General features: G+C 40.2%; 2 protein-coding genes across 2 annotated transcripts in view; one reads left to right on the top strand and one right to left on the bottom strand.

Annotated features, from left to right (window-relative positions):
- Nucleotides 1-1,655: 1,655 nt before the first annotated feature.
- Nucleotides 1,656-12,595, bottom strand: LOC103019227 (interferon-induced protein with tetratricopeptide repeats 5). Its single transcript, XM_007179143.3, has 2 exons — nt 12,461-12,595; nt 1,656-4,753 (listed from the first exon to the last, which is right to left on the bottom strand). The coding sequence occupies exons 1-2, from the start codon at nt 12,463-12,465 to the stop codon at nt 3,310-3,312; spliced, it is 1,449 nt and encodes a 482-aa protein (XP_007179205.1). The 5' UTR covers nt 12,466-12,595; the 3' UTR covers nt 1,656-3,309.
- Nucleotides 12,596-12,624: 29 nt separating this feature from the next.
- LIPA (lipase A, lysosomal acid type) overlaps nt 12,625-17,758 on the top strand; it is a 106,949-nt gene continuing 101,815 nt past the window's right edge. Inside the window, exon 1 of the mRNA XM_057531584.1 lies at nt 12,625-12,768. The gene's annotated coding sequence lies outside the window, so the exon portion shown is untranslated. The remainder of the gene's footprint in view (nt 12,769-17,758) is intronic.

The raw sequence follows: 17,758 nt of genomic DNA on the forward strand, positions 1-17,758 counted from the left end.
CAAGTAACATAAAACACTTTCAAAAGCCAAATGGTCAGGTACAGGATATGAAAGCCATGCCTTAAAATGGCATGTGTGGAAAAACCTACACATAAGTAGATAGGAAGTGGATATTATTATTTTGGCTACATTAATATACATATAGTTCATAGAAAAGATAAGGGATCATTCTACCAGAGTCCTAAAACCTCACTTTAGGTATGAAGTTAAACCCTGTGCACAAACCATTGCCAAAGGATAAAGACAATTTGGAGAAAATTCAAAATAACCATGATGGGGAGGAGACTTCAATATGTCGTATGGCGGTGGGTGAAAGGAAATGGAATGTTTAACTTAAGTTTCAGGGGACATAGGGCAATTGTCTTCAATTACTTTAAGATATGTGTAGTAGACATTTGGTATTTGGCTACTCAGTGTCACTTGACTTCACGTAACAGCCATATGTATTTGGTGATTCATTTGTTCCTTCAAATTTATCGGAAATTAGTGCTACCCCTGGACTATTAAATTACATCAGTCATTATATTTTCATTTTTGCTTAGGTCAGTTTAGCTGAGTTTTTTGATTTGCAATTAAGAGATTTAACTAATACAAAATGTCATCTCTAAAAAGCATTAGATCATTGAAGTCCCTAAGGATAGACCAAAATGTGTAAACTACACGGTAGAAGTCTTCAGTTAAATGGCAGAAACAAATTTTATTTTTTAAATAAATTTATTTATTTTTGGCTGCATTGGGTCTTCATCACTGCGCACTGGTTGTGGCGAGCGGGGGCTACTCTTCGTTGTGGTACGCGGGCTTCTCATTGTGGTGGCATCTCTTGTTGTGGAGCACGGGCTCTAGGCGTGCGGGCTTCAGTAGTTGTGGCTCGCGGGCTCTAGAGTACAGGCTCAGTAGTCATGGCGCACGGGATTAGTTGCTCTGCTGCATGTGGGATCTTCCTGGACCAAGGATCTAACCTGTGTCCCCTGCATTGGCAGGCGGATTCTTAACCACTGCACCACCAGGGAAGTCCCAAATTTCTAAGAATAAGGACTATCTGAAGACAAAATTATCATTTAGGAAGATAATTCAACCTTCAAATTTTGATGGTTAATTAATAAAGGTGAATTTTGAGGTCTTTTTTAAACCGAAGAGTCTATGAAAGTATCTCTAAATAGTTATAAAGTTTAGGAAGGCAAGCACAATACTGACAAAATTTAAAGTTATTATAAATATTAATTTTAGTTCAACTTATACAGTTGTATTATTCATATGCTGATTTTATACTTTCTTAGTATGTTACGCTTCTTATATATTTCAATATTTTAATATCTAGTGGATTTTTAAATCACTTAATAGACCTTAAAGTCTAATGTTTAAATAGAGAGGCTTGTATAGTTGTATCTTTGTTTTGATATCACAACTGTAATTTTATTGCGTATGAAGTCTCTACTTGGGAACATAACCTTAATCGTAACATTATTCCCAATGGCAGAAAATGACTTGCTGCAAAATAAGCTATTTGCTGCAAAACAGGACAAATGCTTCTACTGATAGGTTAGGACTTCGGTCCTGAATTACTGAAATACTTAAAGATCATTCCCTTGCCTGTCCTTAATTCTTGAATAAACAAGTGAAATCAGTGAAATAAATAAAACCAGCAGGGAGATAAGTAAAACAAACATTTAAAAAAATTTAATTCATGAGATACACTGCAGTATTTATGTATGTTTGAATATGCTGAGAAAAAAATATCTGGAGGGATACCTATCAAGTTATTAGCAGTTTACCTTGGGCATGTGGAATTGGGGTAGGGTGAAGGAAGTGCTCTTTTAAATTCATATACTTCTGTATTGTTTTAAATTTTACAATGAGAATTCATTACTTCTATAATAATCAAAACTATAATAGAAATTTAAAAAATAAAAATAGTAACAAAAAGTAAAAAACACACAGTAGTTTTAGGAGGTACAGAGAATATATACAGTATATATTACAGTAGTTTTAAGAGCTACATTGAAGGAAGGTACGGAGAATTAAATCATATGGCATATTTTTCCACTAACACTGTGGTGGTAAACATAATTGTGTAGTCTATAATCAAGGAAACAACATTAAAGAAGCCACTTTTAGCAACATCCCGATTTAAAAAGTCCTCTGGGATAAAAGCCCTTAAGCAGTGACCCTTCAAAGTGGATATTAAAACTGAAAATAGGGCTTAACTATTCCTAGAGGATCTACAGGAAAACATGTCAATCTGAAAACTTCAGACAAAAGGAAAAGCTTCATAGAAGTAACTTTGGAATACTAAAACAGTTAACCAAAGGCCAGAAATTGTGTAGGTGAGAATTCCAACCAGTCCAGACCCAAAACTAAATCACTGAAATCTTGATAATCTAGGGATGTAGGTTAGGGGCATCTACTTTACCATTTGTTTATCATTTCTCCCAATTTCTCAATTGGTCCGCTTTTTATCTCAATGATTTTAACCTAAAAATACTGCAATTTTAATTGGAAGGAATAAAATTAATTCCATCTAGATTAACTTTAGGTTTATTCTTCTAATTAAAAGAACTAGAAAAATTTGAAACTGATGATTTTCCATTATTCATTTTTTTCCTCATCACTATTTCTAGCTACTTAATGAATATTCTGGGAGGTAATACTTTGGATTTCTCATGGGTCCCTGAAGTTCTGTATATGGGGAAATCTTTTTTTCTCATGTTCTAGTGTTTTCTCCTTTTACTGAAGTCATCAGGGATGACAAACTTCTATTATAAACTTTTTTCTTCCAACAAAGAGGATTCTTTAGGTAACTATCATGTTGATGGTTAAATATCCTCAAAGTCAGAACATCTGTAACTTGAAGTTTCCATCTTTTGCAAGCTACATAGTTAAGTGCTTAAACTAATATAATTTTGCACTCCTAAAAGACTGTTCCTGACTTAGGTGTCAAAGGCTTGTGTAGGATTATACTCGCAGCATAAGGAAGTAATGTGGAAAACTTCACAAAATCTAATCAGAAAATTATTATAAATAGCAGAGATAAAGAATATAAAGTCAGAAGAATATAAAGTCAGAATGACCATACTTTTTAAAGTTACAACAGCCGGAATTTTGCTGTTTCTCAATGGATTATTGTATTTTAATTAAAAAAAAAAAAGATTCATCATAACGTATATAAAGTATTTAGCATGATGCCAGGTACAAAATAACAATTCAATAAAAATTAGCTCTATAATGAACAATGGATTAAAACAATGAACAAAAATATAAGAAACCAAAATGGAGAAAAAAAGCTTAGAACTAATTTCCTGGAGTATGTATTTAAATGGAAAGTCGAAGCTCACAGAGAGCAGTAAGAAATTCTGCATTTTCTGGATCTATCTTTTGGGCCCTTTCATAGTACTCAGCAGCTTGCCTCTTTTCTCCCTCCAGCTTGTAAACAAACCCTAGGGCACTTAAACTCTGCACATCTGAAGCATTGTGACCAAGTCTCTTGGTAGCCAATTTCTTTAGAGCACTTGTCAGTTTAGTACGCAGAGATGACCTGTCTTTGACCTTTAAGGCTTCTAAATAATGGTGGATGGCAGTATTTTCTGATTTACAGTGAAATTCCTGAAAGCGGCCATAGTGGTAGTGGATCTGATGTTTGTGATCATCAGTTATGTTCTCCAGACGAAGAGCTTTCTGAAAAATGTCTTCAGCATTGCTATACTGGCCTCCCTCAGCATACATGTTGGCCAGGTCCGTGTAGGCAAATGCAAACATAGAATCTCGCTCCACAGCTTCTTTGAAATGAAATATAGCTGATGTAATCAGCTCATCAACTTTCAGTTTATCCTTTCCTTTAGGTCTGTTGCGAGTGGCCTTCTTGATTTGGATCATTTGTGCCCTATAGCAAAGTCCCATTTGGTGATGCAGGAAAGAAGAGGTTGGTGTTGCCTCTAAGGCCTTTTTCAAAAGTTCAAGAGCTTTGTCCCAGGAATTTTTTCTCCTATAGAATTTGGCTGCATAACGAAGAACGTAAGGTTGGGATGATATTTGGTCCAGGATTTCTTCAATATACTTTTCCCCTTCAGCTTCCGCATGTACATCTTGAAGCTTCAGCGCCAGAAAAACCTTAATATAGGAATTATCTGGGTTTAGGGTAACAGCTTTCCGCAGGGGGCCCAGAGAAAAGCTCTTTATAGGCCCTTCTCTGTCAGAATCATCCAGCCGATACACTGTGATGGCATAACCGATGTTAAATTCTGGATTGTCTGGTTCTGCTTCCAGAGCCTTCTCAAAAGCTGCTTTAGCCTTTTGGTAATACTTTCCTCCAAATTTCAAGAGTGCCCACCCTTTCTCACAGTCGATCTCTGGACGCTCCAACTTGTAGTCAGAAGGACTGGAAAATTTCTTGCAGACGTTCCCTACCTTGTCTATATACTTCTGAGCTTCTTTAAGCTCGTCCATGTGATAATAAACCCAGGCGTAGTTTCCCCAAGTGACCAGACTTCGTACTTCTTCTTTGTCCGAGTGTTCTCGCTGTATTATTTCTTCTGCTTGTTTCAAGCACTCTAGAGCATCTTTATTTTGGCCCTTTAGGTGTTTCACATAGGCCAACAGGTTATAAAGAGTAAGTCTGGATTTTGTGGTAAGAAATTCAAGCTGTTGCCCAATTGTATCTTCTACATCAAACAGATCAATGTCTTCCTTAAGTAAATTCCATGTGAAGTGACATTCTAACTCCAACAGAATGGCCTTCAATGAGTCCTTAGGAATTTCACTGTCAAAGATAAAATCCTTTTTAATTTTTGAAGAAATAAAGTAAATAATAAATTTTTAAATCTTAAACAGGTTGTTAAGCAAAGAACTATATTTTATCTATTTGATCTTACAGTTAAAGCACTAGGTTTCTATAACTCTATACACAGAGGAAACTAGTATAGTTATGTCCTAGAAATATTTCATTAAATTCACATTATTTATTGAAAAACCATTTCTGGAGAGATGACAGCATTTTCTATGTTATAGGGTATCTATTTACTTTTGGCAGTCACTAACCCACAAGGACCACCTATTTTTAGAGAGTGGAATTTAAAATATTGTATTTACTAGTTCTGAAAATTAATAATAATAGATATATACACAGTTAATAAACAACATAAAAATTTCTTTTCTGTATTATGAGTAGTGAAGGGAAATAGGAGAAGGTGAGCAATAAGAAAAAGAAGTACACTGAAGGAGACAGAAGCCACGTGAATATATAATTTTTGCAGAGAAATAAAGAAACAAACAAAGGAAACCCCACAGAGAAAACAAGACACAGAGTCAGACAGGAACAGGAATACCAAGAGACGGGAAAAAGTATAAGTTTGAGATATAACAAAGATTTAGAGAAAATGGGGAAAAAGCAAAAGGAGGGTTAGTAGGTTTTGATGTTAAGTGCTATATCCTTCTGACCTTTAGGATTGTGGGCAACAATAAAGGTTACCACCTATTATTAACTTAACATTACCCTTAATGTTCACTTCACAAATATTTGTTGAATTCCCTCTGTGTGAAGCACAGTGTTATCTCTGCAGGGCCTAGTTTCATCTCTGAAACTAGGAAGATGAAGGGGAAAGGAAGGGACAGGAAGTATTTATTCATTACCGAAAGGCTTTTATGTGCAAGATCTTCTGAATAACCCTGGGGATGTAACTGAATAAGACACAGCCCCGCTTATACAGAGCTTGTAAGTACACTAAGTACACAGTCAATTACAACTCAGCATTCCAATAAAGTTCCACGGAAGTGACTCAGGAAGGGCACATAGTCCAGTGTTGTGGACATCTGGGGCCTTCATTTGGTGGAACATCTCCCCCTACTCTCAGTCCATGTGATTTGAGACAGGCTGTCTACACTTTCCTCCAGTCTGTAGGAAAGCACACATATTCCAGCCATTCCTCGGACCCAGTGATATATTCAGAGATAATCCAATTAAAATATAATTTTGCTGAAATGGGGCTTTGCTGGAACTCTCTTCCAAAAATTTTAAGCTTGTAGAATATAAGCTGGAGTTACTGGTGGCCATCTTTCCAAACTCTTGGGGACAGCCTGCCTGAGAAAGAATCAAACATAGAGGAAAGCAGGGCTTAGACAGGAATAAAGACAGATTGCCTGTGGTACTGACTAAATACCTAGATCACCCTGTCCATCCCTGGACTTCTACTTTTTTAAGGAAATAATCTCTCTTTTTGCTTAAGCCAGTTTGAACTGGGTTTCTCCTGTCTGCAACTGACAAAATCCTGATTCATATACCTAGTTTTGTTTGTTTTGCTGATGGTAGTGGTGAGGCAGTCAGGAAAGACTTTCTAAATCTACAATTGGCCACAATTAAGGGTTGAAAGAAATTTACAGAAAAAAAAAAAGCTACTTAAGGCTCCTCTCAAAGAGGGAAATATTCTAATTATCGGATGAATAATGTACAGTGTGTATTTCCCTTTATGCTGTGCACAGGACTCTCCTCCTTACATGTATGTATGCATATTTGTATCAATGTTTATGGAACTGTAGTATTTCTATCAAGAAACATTTATTGGGGACTTCCCTGGTGGTCCAGTGGTTAATAATCCGCCTTCCAATGCAGAGGACGCGGGTTCGATCCCTGGTTGGGGAACTAATATCTCACATGCTGCGGGGCAACTAAGCCCGCATGCCGCAACTACTGAGCCCGCACACTCTGGAGCCCACGCACCACAACTAGAGAGAAACCCGCATGCCACAATAAAGAGCCCGCGTGCCCCAACGAAAGATCCCGCATGCTGCAACTAAGACCCAATGCAGCCAAATAAATTTAAAAAAAAAAGGAAACATTTATTGATCACCTCATGTCATACATGCCAGGCAATATGCTGGTTGTAGTGAATACAGTAATGAGCAAGATAGAAAAAGGCCTTTTCTTCATGGTAATTCTATTACAGGAGAGGAGGGAACAAAAGGGGTTGACAGAAAATAAACATGTAAACAAATCAATGGACAACATAATTCCAGACAGTAATAAGTGTTAAGAAAAAAAAATCAGAGTAATGGGATTATGTGGTGGTGGTGGTGGTGGTGGTGGTGGTGTACTTTAGTTATGATTGTCAAGGAATTCTTTTTGTTGGGGCTGACCTGTGCATTGCAGGATATTTAGTAGCATCCCTGGCCTTGACCCAGTAGATGTAACTAGCATTCCTCCAGTGGTGACAACCAAAACTGTCTCCAGATATCACCAAATGTCCCCTGGGGGGGGGGGCAAAAATCACCCTGGTTGAGAAGCACTGGCTTAGACCATTCTGCCCTCAGATCCTTTATGACTTCCTCCTTTTCACTGTTGAGATCTTACTTCAACTCAATTGCCCCTTTCTAATCTTAATAATCAGTAGGGGAGCAGATAAACCAAGAAATCTGGTGTCATGAAAGCCTAAGGAAGAAAATGTTGATTTTGAAAAAAGAGAGATAAATGTTTAATGTGCACAAATGATCCTAAGAGGTTGAGAAAATGAGGACAGAGATCACTGTTTTGGGAGAAGTAAAGTTGTGGGGGAACTTGATGTTTTAACAGAGCGGTAGGGATGAAAATATTACTGAAGTTGGTTGAGGGGATAATGGGAAGAGGAGAAGAAGTGGATATGGGGAATACAGGTCACTCCTTCAAGGAATTTTACTATGAAGGGAGTAGAGAAACAGAGGCAAATCTGAGGAAATGGTCAAAAATTTTTTCAATCGTATTTTTAATGACTTAATGATATGTCAAAGGGAAATGATCCAGTATTAAGGGAGAAAATGATGCTTGTGGGAGAGACGGGGATAATTGTGAGAAGGATGGAATATGAAGCGGAGTGAAACTATACATTGTTAATACTACTCAAATCTTTATCTCCAGCCCCAAACTCCTAACCATGGTTACTATGCCCTTTACCATCTGGCCCACGTCTACTTCTCTAACCTCATTTTGTACCACTTTCCTCATGCTCACTGCACTCCAGTCATACAAGCCTTTACAAAAGTTTATTGTTTATTATTTCTTATGCCAAGTACGCACCTACGTCAGGGCATTTGTACCTGCTTTTTATTCCCTCACTCTGTGAATTCTTCCTAAGAGAGTACTAGGGTTTACTTATTCTCATAATTCTGGTCTTGGCTCAAATCTCAGCTCTTCAAAGAAGGCTACCCCTGACCACTTTAGCTGAAGCTGCGTCTCCACCTTGCCTGCCATCCTAAAGCCTAGTCTATCACATTTTCCTATTCTTCACAGCACCTTTATCAATATTTTCTGGGAGTTGGGAAGGAAGAGAAGAGTGCTTTGAATCAAATATGAGATTGAGGTTTTAAAATGAATTGGGCTGAGTCCTTAGGAACTGGAAAGAGGCTGTCCTAATAGCCAAAAGTGGCAGAAGAGTCAGAGAACTGGATTAATTACACAATTAGTAGTAGTGATTAGAAAAATAAAACCACTTCATATTTATAATCTAATCATATACTTCATGAAATGTTTTCTAATTTTTATAAATACTAAATTTAAACATTAATAGCTAACTTAATATTATATTTAGTAGATATTTATGTTCACTTATAATTACTAATTTTAATTTTATAATATTTTCATATTTATTCTCTTTCTCCTGTGGTCCGTATATACATATAAACACATATATACAGGTCCCACATTTTAGTGATTGCAGGTTCTAGACCAGAGCTTTCTAATAGAACTTCCTGCCACGATGGGAATGTTCTTACCTGTGCTGCACAATGTGATAGACACTAGCCACACGTGACCACTGATCACTTGAAATGTGGCTAGGATGACCAATGAACTGCTTTTTATATTTTATTTACTTTTAATTAATTTGAATAGTCACGTATGACTAGTGGTTACTGCATGGGACAGGACAGTTAAAGACACTGGGCCTATAGAGCTTAATATAAAATATAATATATAAAAAAGCCTCAAGCCCAACAGGCTAGACCTCTACTCTAACTTGAAATTTTCCCTATTTTATTCACAGTGAGGGCTAAATTAAATGGCAAACAAGGATATATTTGAGAAAACAACTTTATGCATAAGACCTAGGTTCACTACAGATTCAGCTCAACAGTATAAATGTTACACTTGTACAATATATTTCTAGAATCAGATGAGAGGTCGAACAAAAACACCCCCCAAAACCATTCACTTGCCACACTGCACATGTCAGGCAGTGTGCCAAGTACTTCACACAAATTACATTTAATTTTTATAACAATGTCTTATTATTTTCACAACAATGTCTTATTATTTTCACAATTTTATGGATGAGGACTGGGAAACAGAGTTTAAATTACATGTCCAAGGTTACACAGCTATAAAGTGTCCAAGCACAGATTCAAACCTAGTTCTGCCTGACTTAAACAAAAGGTTATGCCTTTTAACCATAATGTTATACTACCTCTTTCACATAAAAATTGGAGTTTTTTTTTTTTTAAAGAATAGTTTGCTTTAAAATATAGGATATGTCTAATGTATGTATAATTCACTTTGCCTGGGAAGGACTTAAAAGAAAACAAGAGATTTTAGAGCAGCTTAAAGAGCAGGTAAGAGGTTGTGTAACTGCCCGTTGGAAAAGACATGTCAGACAGTTAAAGGTCTCAGGATAAGAAAACAATGGTTTCAAATACGAGCCCTCAGTCTAAAGTCATAGCATTCTGCATTGTTGGAGTTGTTCTGAGATGGAGCTGCTTGTCACTAGACACGGTGTGGAGCGGCAGAGAGGGTGATTAATGATTCTTTCAAATAACAAAAGAGCTGGGTGGAAATGTATTAAAAGTGATCTGAAGGAAGGACAAAAATCTTAGTTATCAAAGATATAATTATCATCATTATTAATGTAAGGGAATTAAAATACCTTTTTTTCCATAATCCAAAGATGTATATGCTGATGATCTTCCAAGGTATTTCTTCTATCTCTGATCTCTCCCCTGAATTCCAGACTTATCTAATTTTTAGTTTACATCTTCAATTAGAAGTTCAGTTGGCATCTCAGGTAAATATAGAAATTATAGAAATCTGGGTTCCTTGAGCCTGTTCCTCCCTTAGTTTTCCCCACCTTGTTTGGCACCTCTTAGTCCCACAGGCCAAATAACCTAGGAGTAATCTTTGATTCCTATTCTTCTTTCAACCTCTCATCCAATCCAATAGGAAGTCCTGTTAATTCTATCACCCAAATACATCTCAAATCCATCCACTTTTTTCCATTTCCACTGCTATTCTGCTAGTCTAGGAAAATAGGAAAGACTATTACCTTTCCTTTGAGCTGTGGCAAAAATCTGCTCTCTGTTTCCACTCTTGGTCCCCATACAGTATTAGTAAACTTTTGAAAATGTAAACCAGATTACATCAGTCTCCTGGTTTAAAATCTCCCAATAGCTTCCCAACACCCTTAGATTTTAATCTAGCCTTTGCCATGTCTTCCTAGTCCCTAAAGGAGCTGGACTTGTCTACCCACCCAACCTTGTCTTCTCCTACTCTCCTCCTCATTATCTGTGTTTTAGACATACTGACCTTCTTCCTATCTTGAACATATCAAGTTCAAGGACTTTTACACTTGTTGTTTTTACTCTACTTAAAAAGCTCTGCTCCTAAATCTTTGTATGACTAGCTCCTTCCTTTAACTCAGCTCAAATATTCCTTACCCAAGAGGCCGCCTGTGGTAGAGCTATCTAAAATAACCCCCTCCATTCTAGGTCACTCTCTTAGCCCTATTTTATTTTCCTTATAGCTCTTATCACTTTCTGAATTATGTTGATTATTTACTCATTTACTCTTGGTTGTCTATTTCCCCCATTTAAATGAGAATAAGGACCTTACTCCAGTTTTATGTTTTTCACCTCTGTGTCCCCAGAATCTATGATTTCAGGCATATAAGAGAAACTCAATAATAAATATTTGTTGAGTGAATGCAGTTAGATACTGGTAGCTTCTGGCATTTCCAGCCCAGAGGCATGAGCCTAGCATTAAAAAAAAAAAAAAAGCACCTGAATTTCAGATGAGGGAATTCCTGTTAGTTCTTCCCATCCAAACTTTCTGCCACTTCAGTCTTCCCTATCCAACATGGGCTTACCAGCCCTCCGCCCAACCACAGAGTAAAGTGAACATCTGCCTCTGCGCAAGGACGATGAGGAGGGAGGGCTGCCCCAGGCGTTATGATGCAGCTGCGAGATCTCCAAGGGACATTCCGTTAGCCATGTGAGTGCTTTGCCCACACTCTATGGGATTTATGCACAACTGGACACTATGACAAGTTTTACTTTTTCAACTATGTCTACTTAATTTTTAAACTTTGTTTCTGGGAAGCTGGCAGAGAGAGGCTATTGTGTCTGAAGAGGCAACATCTATCTTCAGGTAATTTTGTGTGTGTTTTGGGGGGGGGGTGTTTTTTTTGTTTTTCTTTTTTGCCAGGAAGGAGTAGTCTTTCATTTTCCTTGGGAGACAGTTAGCGCCCAATGGGGTCCACCCCTCTTCCACACCAACCTGCATCCACATACAGCGCACCCGCCTTACCTTCCCTATTTCTTCAGGCCCCTTCCTGATACTTCCCACCTCCCTCCCTTCTTACAAACGGTAGAAGTGAGGCATTTATTAAATCTTTTTATAGTCAACATTTGCAAATATTAAGTGCCAGGCATCAGTCAACAAGCCCTTCTACAGTCCTAAGAGAAGGACGCTATCAATTTTTACAGATAAGAAACAGATTCACCGAACTGAAGAAACTTTGCTTTGGGTCACCCAACTCGTAGGTGGTCAAAGTCAGGATTTAGAACAAAGGGCTCTACGGGCTTCAGGGGCCCAAGATCGGAATCTCCCACTCCTTAGCTTCCCAATGGAGACTGTTAACTACCCACGTGCAGGGCAGGGGACCGCATTACATGGGTCAGCCAAGGACCACCCACCACACGCCAGTCAAGGAGACGGAGAGAGAAAGCCTCATAAAACGGAGGATGGCGTGGAACAAGAACCATCTGTCCACGGTACAAAGGAGGGGGAGAAGTCAGACCCAGGAATCAGAAGGCAAAATGGCAGGAGCGGACGCGTGTGACGCCGGGGGCTGCGGCCTGCGGGGACCGGCCACGCAGAAGCCGCCCGCACCGGCCCCGGGGCGGCGACGACCGGAGCCGCGGGGATGTGACAGGCCCGCGGGACGCATCGCCCGGCACCCCCAGCCCCGCCGCCCCCTGGCCCGACAGTCCCGACCGCGGACGCCCGGGGCTCGAAAGAAGGGTCCGCTCGGCCACCCTCCCCAGCAGGCCCGCCTTCAGCCGTCCCGGGCCCGGACGGGGCTCCCGGGGAGCGTCCCCAACGCAGACGCCCGGCGGCCGGGCTCGGCCCCTTCAAAGGCCGCAGCGCTGCGCTGGAAGCGGAATACGCGAGAAACGCGGGTGTGCCACAAAAGCCCCACGGAGTTGGGGAGAAGAAGCGGGCAGAAGCCCTCACCTCATGGTGGCTGGGCTCTGCGGCCGTCTCGGGAGGCGCCGGTCCTCTCCGCTTCTCTGCTCAGCGCTCGGCTGCTGCGCGGACTGAGCGGCCGCGTGCGTGTGCGCGCGCGCGCGCGAGCAAGATGACCGCAGCGCTAGTCCGCGCGCGCGGGCGGCCGCTTTGTTCAAGGCAGGACCCGAGCGGGAAGAGGAAACTAGAAAGTGAATCTGATCCCCGACTAGGCGGAGTCCAGCTCCGGGAAACAGAAACTTCTGGAAGAGCTAGTTGAGTGGGCCCCGGAGCCGGCTGAGGAATCGCAGTGAGAGGTTTGCGCAGCGCGGGGTCGTTCGGGGTGGAATTTACAGCTGGGCCTCGAGACTTCGGTGTTGGCTCTCACCTGCCTCGCTGAGTCCACTTGCCTCTAGATTAGCTTTCTTGGGGGTTGTTGTTTGTTGTTGTTGTTTCAACTAAAATGACAGGAGATTGCTCAGCGTTATTTTGGTTGGGTGGAGGCGATGCTCTTTCCAGCTTTCTGCGTCCTAGGCTGGAACTCAAGTCTTGATTCAGCCAACACAGGTGCAGTGCCGTGCACTTGTGCCATGATTTCCATTGGGTAAATCTGGAGAAATTTGGGGGCCAAAATGTGTATACATTCAACATTTTGGTAGCTATTGCCGAATAGCTTTGCAAAGATGTTTATACACTCCCCCCACCCACAATTGTATGAAAGTTCCCTTGCCTTCCATGCCCTTGCCAACAGAGCTTCCTATAATAAGGTCCCAATAAAGATAAGGTGGTATTAGGAATCTAAGCGGAAAATAGCGAATGCCGATACACTAAAAATTTTGTCCCCTTCGAATTCAATCATTCATTCCTTCAACAAGTTTTATTAAATAACTGCTAAGAGCCAGACATTGCTGAAGGCCCTGTCAATATAGCTGGGAATAAAAGAGACAAGGGGCAAGCCCTACCCCATTCACCGTCTTCTGCATTTTGTTTCTGGTTGTGCACAGAGAGTGGAGATAATTCTCAAACTTTGAGAAAACGTGTTCATCATCGAAACGTTTAAAAAGCACCAGCTTATCACTTTTATACCATCCTAGTCACTTTGCTTTCAAATGAACAGACAGTGATGTAGTTTCTACTATGTGGTCACTAGTTTTAAAAGTGCTGACTTTTTCATTCGGTTTTGCTGGGAAAAGGGGCCTGTAGATAAAGTCAGTTCTTGCTTCCCCAGAATCACGTTAAACATGGCTAACAGTGTAGGTACAGAAGTGTAGTTAGTTGTGCGTTTGTGATTTTATTACTCTCCTGTTTGTTTGGAGTTAATTTCTAGTGTGAGAGGTAAAGATAAAGAACGTATAAAACATTTTTTGTTACGTGGTGCTATGGAGAAAAAGCAGAGAGAAGGTTGGAGTGCAAGGTGTTTTGCTGTTATAAATATCTTGGTGAGGGAAGGTTTCACTGAGAACGTGACAGTTGAGCAAAGATCTGAAGCGGGTGAACGAGTGAGCACTGTAGATATGGGACTAAGGAAGAGCATTCCAGGCTGGGGGAACGGTTAAGTGCAAAGGCCTAGAGATGCAAGCATACTTGGCAAGCGCAGATGGTGTGGTTGGAGTGCAGAGAGCAGGGAAAACGTCCTAAGAAGTGAGGCCGGAGCGGTAATGTGGATGCGGTGGGCGTGTAGGCTGTTGTAATGTTTAAGTGGGAAGCCACATTTTAGAAAAAGTACTGAATGGTTTATTTGGAGGTAGAAAAATAAGCCCAGAATTTCCTCCTTCCTAAGGATGTAGAACATTTAATAGAGCTCTGTTTGAAAAAAATTTCCAGTGCGTAGGTAGTGTTTTTGCTTCCTTGTTCCTACTCCTTTCCTTTCCTTTCTTTTAGCTGTATCTGGGCCAGGAGATAGTCTTTGCTTATTAAGGTTTGCGTGGACAGCAACTAAACAATCAATGATAAAAATCAAAAGGGAAAAAAAGATCCTGGTTATCAACTTATATTGTTTAGGAATTCAAATTCAGAAAGACAAAAACCGTCTATAAAAATTTTAAAGGAATATACACTTTCAGGATTGAGAAGAAGCGAAGACCCGACTGTTGAGTAGGTGTTGAACATGGTGAAAGTACTGGATGGAATTTGAGTATCAGTCTTTTTTTCACAGACTGTTGGATTGGGTGGATTCTTGGGAAAATTAATCATGTATTACCTTCTGAATTTATTCTCATCAACCTGTGAAACACAGAAACTAGAGAAAAAGAGAAATAGAACATGAAACATGGCAACTGGTCAAAAATCTGCTTGGGAAACTGAAACTTAAGTAATAACTCTTCCAAGGAATAGATATAAGCCAGAGTTTCTCAACCTTGGCACTATTGACAGTTTAGGATGTTTAAGCAGCAATCTTGCATCTCTCCACTAGATGTCAGTAGCACCCTGCAGTTGTGACAAATGAAACTGTCTCCATATAATGCCAAATCCAACTTTTGTTGTTGTTGTTTTTTGGTCCCGAGGGGCAAAATCCTCCTCTTCCCTCTTCCCCACAGTTGAGAACCATGTAAGTAATACCTTCATGTATATACCTAATTTATTTGAATTAGTCTTCCCAGCACAGCCCGAAAGAGAGAGGAGGTGGACTTTAGGTAGGAGAGGGAAAGTGGATACAGATCAAGGGAAGTTGGGGGTGGTACTGGAGTTCAACAGATGGCCTGGGTGAAAAGATTGATATCCAGGGCAATGGCAGTGAAGGCCTACTCCTTTCAGCATGGGCTTCAAAGTGGAGGTGGCTGTATCACATTTGGTCTGGCTGGGGACAAGATACAGAGCTATGGAGACAGACTGAGGGTGGGCAGTTCAAGCTGGGGCAGGCTGTAGGGTAGAGGCTTTTAGTCCCAGTGCAGTTCCAGCTCTAGCAGCATCGTGGGAATGGAGACATTGGTGGGCAGGATGATCCTCAAGGAGGTAGAGCCTGTGGTGGTGTGTAGACAGCAATTAGCAAAGACTTGGGCTGGGGCACCTATAATAGTAGTGAACGGCAGGAGCTATGGCTTGGCTTGATTTAGGGTACATGAGAGACCCCCGCTGGGCACTTGGGGGGACCTCTAAATAAGGACACCGACTGAGGTTCTGTCAGTCATTTCCATGGGAGTAACAAGCTCCTGAAATTCAGCTGTCAGTTTAAAGAGACCTCTTGGTAATCCCTGGGTATATTCATTTGTAAGTTTGGCAGTAGTATCTTTAGTACCAAAGAGCATCTGTTTTCCTGGATTTGCTGCTTGTTGTTTTCCTCTGCAGACATCCAGGCTGTCACACATTTTAGTTTTACTGAGCTCCGGGAAGTGCAGAGATCTCTTCCAGAGTTGGGAAGGATGGAAGAGAGAGGTGGTATTAGGTTATAAGATACACTAAGTAAATGTGATCTCTGGAGATTGTCAAACACATCTCACACAAACACATTACATAATCCAGAGATTTATTTTACATTAATGAGCTCTGCTTTCTGGGTACAAACGTTGTATAACAATACCTGGGAAAAACTGCCTAGTTGAGAATTGACCACTTATCCAATAATTATTTACTTTTAATATTTCTGACTCAGGGGAGTTGGCAGTGGTTACACTTATTTTAGTACCTTACAGCCTCCTCCCACCAACACAAGCACTTTAAGTTATGTTTTTGTTACTCTAATAAATCTCTTGTTTCAGGGATAAGGAAATTGTGAAGATTGCTTCTGTGTAACTCTGATGCCTGCCCCTCAATGATATAAATTTTGCTCACTTAATTTCCTATAGAATTTCAGTAGAAATCCAAAGCCTTGCCCAATATTTCTGGGAATTCCCTGGGGACTTGTATTTTCTGTGGATTAGGGGTCCGTACCTGGAAATACAGGCAGCCTCCAGAATCTGGAAAAGGTACCAAAAGAATTGTCCCCTAGAGCCTCTGGAGGGAATTTGGCTGTGCCAACACCTTGATTTCAGGCCAATGAAACCAATTTCAGACTTCTCATCTCTAGAACCGTAAGATAATAAATTAGTGTGGTTTTAAGCCACCAAGTTTGTGGTAATTTATTAGAGCCACAATAGGAAATTAATACATCCTCCCCCCAGACACACACAAGAATGAAAAAACAATAACATTGGTTCCTTAATTTTCCTTTTAAAAACATTATTTGTTGTGCATTGTCTATTAATAAAATGTCATAATCAAAGATGATTGCTACAGGCGGTCTCTCAGATCCTTTAGCATTCTTTTAATATTTCTTTTTTCTTTTTTTTTTAACATCTTTATTGGAGTATAATTGCTTTACGATGGTGTGTTAGGTTCTGCTTGATAACAAGGTGAATCAGCTATACATATACATATATCCCCATATCTCTTCCCTCTTGTGTCTCCCTCCCTCCCACCCTCCCTATCCCACCCCTCTAGGTGGTCACAAAACACCGAGCTAATCTCCCTGTGCTATGCGACTGCTTCCCACTAGCTATCTATTTTACATTTGGTAGTGTATATATGTCAATGCTACTCTCTCACTTCGTCCCAGCTTCCCCCTTCCCCCTCCCTGTGTCCTCAAGTCCATTCTCTACATGTGCGTCTTTATTCCTGTCCTGCCCCTAGGCTCTTCATAACCATTTTTTTTTTTAGATTCCATATATATGTGTTAGCGTATGGTATTTGTTTTTCTCTTTCTGACTTACTTCACTTTGTATGACAGACTCTAGGTCCATCCACCTCACTACAAATAACTCAATTTCGTTTCTTTTTATGGCTGAGTAATATTCCATTGTATATATGTGCCACATCTTCTTTATCCATTCATCTGTCGATGGACACTTAGGTTGCTTCCATGTCCTGGCTATTGTAAATAGAGCTGCAATGAACATTGTGGTACATGACTCTTTTTGAATTATGGCTTTCTCAGGGTATATGCCTAGTAGTGGGATTGCTGGGTCATATGGCAGTTCTACTTATAGTTTTTTAAGGAACCTCCATACTGTTCTCCATAGTGGCTGTATCAATTTACATTCCCATCAACAGTGCAAGAGGGTTCCCCTTTCTCCACACCCTCTCCAGCATTTAATGTTTGTAGATTTTTTGATGATGGCCATTCTGACTGGTGTGAGGTGATACCTTACTGCAGTTTTGATTTGCATTTCTCTAATGATTAGTGATGTTGAGCATCCTTTCATGTGTTTGTTGGCAATCTGTATATCTTCTTTGGAGAAGTGTCAATACCAGCAAATGACTGAATCAATAGTACTTCAAACAAAATGGCATAAAACAAGAGAAACTACTTGGCACAGTTTGACAATGAATTAA

The sequence above is a fragment of the Balaenoptera acutorostrata genome, chromosome 16 (assembly GCF_949987535.1).
Source record: "Balaenoptera acutorostrata chromosome 16, mBalAcu1.1, whole genome shotgun sequence".
Lineage (NCBI taxonomy): Eukaryota > Metazoa > Chordata > Mammalia > Artiodactyla > Balaenopteridae > Balaenoptera > Balaenoptera acutorostrata.